This window comes from Peromyscus leucopus, chromosome 3 (assembly GCF_004664715.2).
Source record: "Peromyscus leucopus breed LL Stock chromosome 3, UCI_PerLeu_2.1, whole genome shotgun sequence".
Lineage (NCBI taxonomy): Eukaryota > Metazoa > Chordata > Mammalia > Rodentia > Cricetidae > Peromyscus > Peromyscus leucopus.
The window spans coordinates 148,123,269-148,131,842 of record NC_051065.1 but is presented as its reverse complement, the minus strand read 5'-3'; the positions used below and the strand labels follow the sequence as shown (position 1 = coordinate 148,131,842).

General features: G+C 46.7%; 1 protein-coding gene across 1 annotated transcript; it reads right to left on the bottom strand.

The window, feature by feature from the left end:
• Positions 1-2,175: 2,175 nt before the first annotated feature.
• On the bottom strand, positions 2,176-8,278 carry Gdf3 (growth differentiation factor 3). The gene is made up of 2 exons (XM_028857830.2): positions 8,008-8,278; positions 2,176-3,030 (listed from the first exon to the last, which is right to left on the bottom strand). The coding sequence occupies exons 1-2, from the start codon at positions 8,276-8,278 to the stop codon at positions 2,201-2,203; spliced, it is 1,101 nt and encodes a 366-aa protein (XP_028713663.1). The 3' UTR covers positions 2,176-2,200.
• Between the last annotated feature and the right edge of the window lie 296 nt (positions 8,279-8,574).

The window sequence follows — 8,574 nt, the reverse complement described above, 5'->3', positions numbered from 1 at the left end:
TTTAATTTCAGCACCGGGGAGGCAGAGGTGGATGGAGCTCTGTGAGCTGGAGACCAGCCTGGTCCACACAAAAAGTTCCAGGCCAGGCAGGGCTACCTAGTGAGATCCTGTCTCAAAACAAAACAAAACCCAAAACAACAACAAAAACCAAAGCCAGGTGTGGCGATTGACTCTGCAATATTAGCTCTCCAGAGTCCAAAGGTTCAAGGGTTCAAGGTCAGTAAAATACATAAGATACTGTCTCAAAACCCAAAACCCGCAAAGAGGACTGACGCTGTAGCTCAGTTGGTAGAGCACTTGCTTGGCATAGACCCCAGGGCCACATAAACACAAGCCCGGGATGGCGGGACATGCCAATAGCTGCAACATTCCAATAGGACTGTTAGAAGTCCAAGGTCATCCCTTCCAGGGTCACTTCAGGTACATTTAAGCTAACCTGGGATAAATGAGACTCTTGTCTCAAAAAAGATAGAAAAAGCCGGGCAGTGGTGGCACATGCCTTTAATCCCAGCACTGGGAAGGCAGAGCCAGGTGGATCTCTGTGAGTTCATAGGCCAGTCTGGGCTAGAGTGAGTTCCAAAAAGGCGCAAAGCTACACAGAGAAACCCTGTCTAGAAAAACAAACAAACAAACAAACAAACAAAAACAAAAAAACAAACATACAAAAAAAACAGCATTCCGAACTTGGAGGCCGGTTTGGGCTACAGGGCAAAAGCCTGTCTGAAGAAAACCAAAACAAAAGAACCTCTGGGTGTGGTGGCACACACCTACAAGCCCAGCACCAGAGAGGTGAACGCTGGAGGGCCTGAAGTTCAAGACTATCCTCACTACAAAGGGTCTTGAGTCTCTGTCTCAAGGAGACAAAACAAAATATGGGGAAAGTCTGTGATATACTAGTGAAGGAAGCAGGTAATCTAAGTGACAAGATCAAAGGAAAGATCTGGGGCTAAAGAAATGGCTGGGCGGGGCTGGAGAGATGGCTCAGCAGTTAAGAGCACTGGCTGCTCTTCCAGAGGTCCTGAGTTCAATCCCAGCACCCACATGGTGGCTCACAACCATCTGTAATGAGATCTGGTGCCCTCTTCTGGCCTGCAGGTATACATGCAGACAGAACCCTGTATACATAATAATAAATGAATGAATGAATAAATAAATATGTAAATAAATAAATAATAAAGAAAAAGAAATGACTGAGCAGTTAAGAGCACTTACTGCTCTTTCAGGAGACCCACTTAGATCCCAGAATCCACATGGCGACTCCTCATTACCTGTAACTTTGCATCTGACTCCCTCTTCTGGCCACCAGGGGGCTCCTACATGTGCATGGTGCTCTCGGCTCACACAGGCTCACATTTATAAATAAAAATGAATAAATAAATATTTTTAAAAATTATGAGTTTTTCTACATTATTTTTCTTGATATTTTTGAAATTATTTTCTCAAATAATTTCAAAATATTACGGGTACATAATTTTTATATATGTATGTGTGTATGCATGTATACACCGTATTTATATGGTACGGTATACGGTATGGCGCACGCCTTTAATCACAGCACTAAGGAAGCAGAGGCAGGCCAGTCTCTGTTGAGTTACAGCACAGCCTAGTTTACACAGTGAGTTACAGAATAAACTGATCTACATCCAGGTAGCTATCTGTTAGTTTGAGGCTACCTCAGTCTATGTAGTAAGTTCAGGGTAAGTCATAGCTAAATTGTGAGACCTTGTCTCAATAAAAAAAAATTATTTGGTCCTGATTGCCACCACTGTAATTCTGGAGGAGGTAGAGGCAGGAGGCCTGCAGAGTTCAAAGCCAGGAGAGGCTGGGCGCTGGTGGCGCACGCCTTTAATCCCAGTACCCAGGAGGCAGAGGCAGGAGGATCTCTGTGTGTTCGAGGCCAGCCTGGGCTACAGAGTGAGTTTCAGGCCAGGCTCCAAAGCTACACAGAGAAACCGTCTCGAAAAACCAAAATAAATAAATAAATAAATAAGACCTGGAACAAAAAGTCTAGCATGTTAGAGTATGTTAGAACACAAATTTGCTAAGGTCACCAGGGATCCACGGTAAGTACACAAATACATGTACTTATGAAGCTATTAAACATGATGATGGACATGTCAGATTCAAAAGGTCATGAACCAGAATGGTAGTTTTATTAAAGGATTTACCCTGAGAACATTCCTATCCTATTACCGACACTCTACCCACACCCACATTCATCCACCACCATGTCTTCATAGTGTCGGAGGATGACTGTCTCATCATTATCTTGATAGAGCATGGAAATGGGAGACAGCTTGGTGGGGATACAGACAGCCTTGGGGACCTTGGGGTCAACCGCATGCATCAGCGCCTGCATGAAAGCATAATTGGAACTATTCAAATATGTGGTCATTGAGAAGGGACAATCTCCATGACAGTAATTTGCCATGAACCCCTTGGGGGCAATGATCCACTTGTGCCAACCCAGGTCCCGGAAGTTGATGAACAGCTGATGACGATGGCAGGGATTCCTACAAGAACCCTTGGGGACGGGGATGGCTGCCCTCCTTTTTCTGGAAGAAGAGGGACAATGATCGGGATTGAGGGTCACCACCAGCAGAGAGGCACGAAGAGAACGCAGCAGCCGGTCACAGGTGTTCTCGACCTGGAAATTTACCCCAGAGTGCCTGTCCCCTTTGGCCAGAATCTCTAAGTACAAGCCCAAATTCTTCAGTCGGTTGCCGTTCCAGTCCTTAACCACATCCTGCAGGTTGAAATGAAGAGGACCCTGAGGTCCTGGGACAGACTGCAGTGCAAGCCTTCTGCCTGGCTTCGGGAGGGATCGTCCCCACACACCAGGCCCCTCAGCCACAGACAGAGCCACCTCCACTTCTGGCCCCAGGTTGTAGTAGGACCTGGGCCCCAAGTCTAGAGTCAGCCGGGCCATGGTCAACGTTCCCTTCTCTTTGATAGCAGACAAGTTAAAGTAGAGGTACTTCTGTAGGCAAGAGCCGTCTCGGGAAGGATTCTGTGTGTTAAGAAAGAAACCTAGAAGCAAAAAGGGACATGTGAGAGTCACGGTAATCCTTTCTACCTCAGACCCACCTGATATAAATGTCAACATGTGCAGAAGTCTGGATTCTATTCCACCCCTCCCTTTGGGAGGATGTTTCCCAGTCCTCATTCCAGTTCCGATACTGTGTGTGCGCCATGTCGTTCCTCAGGAGCTGTCTACTTTGTTTATTCAGATAAGGTCTCATCGACCTAGAATTCACCAATTTACCCAGACTGGCTGGCCAGTGAGTCCCAGGGGTCTGCTGGTCTGTACCCCACAATATCGGGTTACAGGTGTACATGTAGTACCTGGCAGCTTAACTAGGTCTTCGTGCTTGTAAATAGGGTAATGTCTTCATGGACTAAACTGTCTCCCCAGACCCAACTTTCTGGTTACTTATTTGTTATTGTTGTTTTTCTTCTTCTTCTTTTTTTTCCCCCAGAAAAGTTTTCATGTAACCAAGGCTGGCCTTGAATTCATTATTTAGTCAAGGATGACTTTGAACTTCTGATCTTCCTGCCTCCACTTTCAGAGTTCTGAGGTTGTAGACACACTCCTACGTACCTGGTTTATGCTATGCTGGGGCTCAAACCCAGAACTTCATGGGTGCTAAGGCAAGGCAAGCACCATGCCAGCTGATCCGTATGCCCAGCACCCCCACCACACACACACACACACACACACACACACACACACACACACTTTTGTTTTTGTTTTGTTTTGAGGTCGTCTCCTATGTATAGTCTCCCAGGCTGGTCTAGACATCATGATCCTCCTGCCTCCAGAGTGCCAGGATTAAAGGCATTTACCACCATGTGTAGCACTTTCTCTCTCTCTCTCTCTCTCTCTCTCTCTCTCTCTCTCTCTCTCTCTCTCTCACACACACACACACACACACACACACACACACACAGAATCCTCTTACAAACGATCAAGAGGCCTAATAGTAAGAGATCATTATGAAAAATATAATTCAATAGAAAACTGGTCATAGTATAACAACGGGCAATTGTTTAAAATACTGAAACTATACATTACTATATATTACTCTCAATTAAAGAAATACAGGGCTGGAGAGATAGCTCAGAGGTTAAGAGCACTGGCTGTTCTTCCAGAGGTCCTGAGTTCAATTCCCAGCAACCACATGGTGGCTCACAACCATCTGTAATGAGATCTGGTACCCTCTTCTGGCCTGCAGGGATGCAGGCAGAACACTGTATACATAATAAATAAATACAAATATTTAAAAAAGAAAGAAAGAAAGAAAGAAAGAAAGAAAGAAAGAAAGAAAGAAAAAAAGAAAGAAAGAAAGAAAGAAAAGAAATACAAATGAAGCCGGGCGGTGGAGAAACCCTGTCTCAAAAAAAAAAAAAAAGAAAAGAAAAGAAAAGAACACTATAAAAAAAGAAATACAAATGAAGTGAGCATGGTGACTCACCCTTTTATCCCAGTTTTGGTTTTTTTTGTTTGTTTGTTTGTTTTGGTTTTTTTTTTTTTCCCCGAGTCAGGGTTTCTCTGTGTAGCTTTGCGCCTTTCCTGGAACTCACTCTGTAGACCAGGCTGGCCTTGAACTCACAGAGATTACCTGGCTCTGCCTCCTGAGTGCTGGGATCATCAGTGCCCGGCTTGTCCCAGTTGTTAAGAGGCTGAGACACAGCTGGGCCTTGATAGCACAGGCCTTTACTACCAGCACTCAGGAAGCAGAGGCAGGAGGATTTCTGAGTTCAAGGCCATCCTGGTCCATAGAGTGAGCTCCAGGACAGCCAGGGCTACACAGAGAAACCCTGTCTCAAAAGAAAAACAAGAAAGAAAAGAAACCCCGTCTCAAGGAAGAAAAAAAAAAAAAGATGCTGAGACAGGAGCATTGTCTGTGTTGTAGGCTATCTTGGGCTACATAGAGAGACCCAGGCTAGCCTGAGATACAAAGTGGAATCCTATCTCAAAAAGGGGGCCGAGGGGGTGAGGTGTAACTAGTGTAACTACATTTTGTTACCACATTAGTTCAATGTAAAGCTAAAAGGGATAAAAGCATCACTGAACTAACTGCCCAGTTCATCCTCTTTTCTCTTCCACACCAAACAGCTCCACAGTGGTCGACCCGAGTAACATGGACAGGTAAACTGTCGCTCACACAGTAAGTGAATGAAATACTACACGTCAGGACGGATGAACTACAAACTCAAATAGCCTGGCTCAATCCCACAAACCTGGGGCTGAGTGAAAGAGGCCAGACATGGAAAAAGAGAGAGGTGAGGGATTACACAGTCCAGAGACTGCCCAAGAATTGGGTCTGGAAATGAAGGCTGCTCTCTGAAGGGCTCCTCTGGTGCACACTCACAGAGACCAGCCTGCCACTGCCTCCTAAATGCTGAGATTAAAGGCATGCACCACCATGCCCAACATTTTTTTTCTTTTTTGTTTTCTTTTCTTTTTCTTTTTTTGACAAGTCTTATTATGTCTCCCAGGCTGTCCTAGAACTCTAAAAAGATCCAGCTGTCTCTACCTCAAGTGCTATGATTAAAGGTAAATGCTACCATACCTGTCCCCAGTCTCACTAATTTTTTTTTTTATGTGTATGTGCACTGAATCTGAGCAGGTGCCTACAGAGGCCACAGGAACTGGAACTGGAGTTACACACAGGCAATTGCGAGCTGCCTGATGTGGGTGCTAAGAACAGTAAATGCTGAGTCTGAGTCGTCTCTCCAGCCCCCTCGTTCTCACGGTTATACTTTACAGAAGTTATGTATGAGGATGTTTTGCCTTCATGTATGTCTGTGCATCACATCCATCAGTGTCCAGGAGGCCAGACCAGGGTGTCTGGGACTGGAGTCACAGACAGTTGCCAGCCATTATGTGGGTGCTGGGAACTGAACCAGAATCTTCTGGAACAGCAGCCAGTGCTCTGAACTGCTGAGCCACTTAACGAAGACTTAGTGACGCTCCTCTCCAGGCTTTAGTGGAAGGCCTCCTCTCCCCTTAAGGCTCTTGGGTTAGAATTTCCATCTATTGTTTTGTTTCTGATGTCCCCACTCCAGCTCCCTCCCTTGCCACCCATGCCCTGCCCCGTGACTTTGAGGTCCTTTCATCATAACAAACCTCATTGAAGGCAATTCTCTGTCAACTTCCTCTTCAGGCCAACCTTGGATTTTTACTTCTTTTTAACTAGTTCCCTTCTGAAAATTGTTTCTTTGCTTTTGTTTTTTGAGACAGGGTTTCTCTTTGTAGCCCTGGTTGTCCTAGAACTAGCTCTGTAGACCAGGCTGGCCTTTGAACTCACAGAGATCATCCTGCCTCTGCCTCCCACAGTGCTGGCCGCCACCGCCACCACCACTGCACGGCTCTAAAAACTCTTAAACCAGTTAAAACTTTTGATAATATCTACATTCTCAAGGCCATTCCCAGGCCAGCTCACTGTAGGTATACATTCAAATGCTTCAGGGACAAATACACATCCAAATCTTCCCTTCATCTGCGGTATAACTATATCCTTGGTCTTCAGAGGTGGTTTTCACCTATAATGTCAGCACTTGGGAAGCTGAAGCAGGAGAATTGCTGACAGTTTATGGCAGCCTAGACCACATAGTGAGTTGCAGAAAGAAAGAAAAGAAAAGAAAAAAAAAGAAAAGAAAAGAAAAGAAAAGAAAAGAAAAAAACAAGAAGTAGGAAGGAAGGCTATGCATCTGAATGCCAAGGCGGAGGCGCAGGAATGTGGATGCTCCACCGCCATCTCCAACTTTGAATAAGAATCAAGGAAGTGAAGGAAAGACAGGCAGCCTTTGGGCTGGAAGAACCTACTTTAAAAACCAGATGGCTGGGTAATTCGGTAGGGGGCCATTTGAGAAACTATGAGATGGCAATCACTCTGATTTTCCTACAAAGGAAGAGTCTGACTGTGGCTCAGGTTCATACCATTGGTCTGTATTTTAAAAAATCAAGTTGCACGCCTTTATTCTCAGCACTTGGGAGGCAGAGGCAGGCAAATCTCTTGAGTTTAAGGCCATGTTTAAGCCCGAGCTACACAGAGAAAACACCTCCCCACCTCCACCCACTTTTTTTTTTTTTTCTTTCTGGTTTGGTTTTTCAAGACAGGGTGTCTCTGTGTAGCCTTGGCTGTCCTGGAACTCTATCTGTAGATCAGGCTGGCCTTAAACTCATAGAGGTCTGCCTGCCTCTGCCTCCTGAGTGCTAGAATTGGAGGTGTTCGCCATCACTGCCCAGCTGAGAAACCCTGTCTTGAAGAAACCAAAAATATAAACAAATAAATAAAATCAAGAGATGTGTTGGTGTTTAATCCCAGCACTCAGTATTTGGGAAGCAGAGGCAGGTGGATTTTGCCATGGACTACATGGCAAGTTCCAGGACAGTCAGAGCTACACAAAAAGACCTTGCCTCAAAATTAATTAAAACGTCAAGACATGACATTTACATCCAACAAAAGTAACACCACAGAGGGGCTAGAAAGATGTCTCTGAGTGATTAAGAGGACCAGAACTCAGTGCCCAGCAACCATGCTGCTGGGCTGCTCACAACCTGCTGTAACTTCAGCTCCAGGGGATCCGACGCCCTCCTCCGGACTCTTTGGAGAGGCATGCACAAACACATACTAAAAAGAGGGAGAGAGGAAGGAGAAGAGAGAAGGGAGATGGGGGGGTGGGGGTCCGACCTACCTTGCATTCGGTCCCACCCAGCGTGTGATCGTGTGGCTCTCAGAACGCTGACCTTACTGTCTGAGCCCACTCTCTCTTAACAGTGAGTTACACTCTCCGAAGGGCTCAGCGGCAGTCAGACCCGCGTGGAGAAGCCCCGGGTGACAAGAACACGCGCCTTGCTCTGGGCTGATCTTGGAATTGAGACAGAATATGAAGATCCTAGCTCAGACTCCTACCAGCCGCGGTGCCCGTCTGTCCCTTCCTCCTTTCTCCACAGCACCCACTTGAGATTCCTCTCCGACAAACACTCGGGTTCCTTACCCTGGTCTGGGAGAAGCCGAAGCAGGTTCCCACGGACACCAAGCTCCTTCACATAGCAGAAGTCCTGCGAGACCCCGCCGGCTGCAGCAGCTTCTCGAGCCTGGAAGATTTTCCTTAAGATGCGGGGCACAGGTTGGAACCTGCGAGGTGAAGGCGCTTTCTCCAAGTCCAGAAACTGCAAAAAGTCATATTCTTGAAACTTGGATGGCTGGCCCCAGGCCAGACACAACAGGAGGAAGCCGAGAGTCGAAAGCCTTAGGGGAGGCTGCATGGCGGACTGGGTGGAATAGCGCAGTCTCTGGGGAGCGCGGCTCAGGCTCGGGCGGGCGGTCCAGCCTCTGCTGCGCTGTTCAGCTTGGGAGGTAATCAGGTGTGAATTGCTCTCTTCCCAGCTCCTCAGAGGCAACTGGATGTGAATGGCTCCCCGCGCCCCCTCCCCGCCCCGCCCCGCCCCGTGCTCCTTCTCTTGCTCTGCTCTCCCAAGAGGGTAAAATACTACCCTGGGGGCTGTCAGCAGTGGACAGGGTGAGTGGGAAAGGGATACACACTTATTCAACACGCAGACAT

Coding starts and splice junctions, on each gene's coding strand:
- Gdf3 (XM_028857830.2), bottom strand. CDS start 8,278: ATGCAGCCTCCCCTAAGGCTTTCGACTCTCGGCTTCCTCCTGTTGTGT. Junction 3,031..8,007: donor TCGGCTTCTCCCAGACCAGG/GTAAGGAACCCG, acceptor TTTTGCTTCTAG/GTTTCTTTCTTAACACACAG.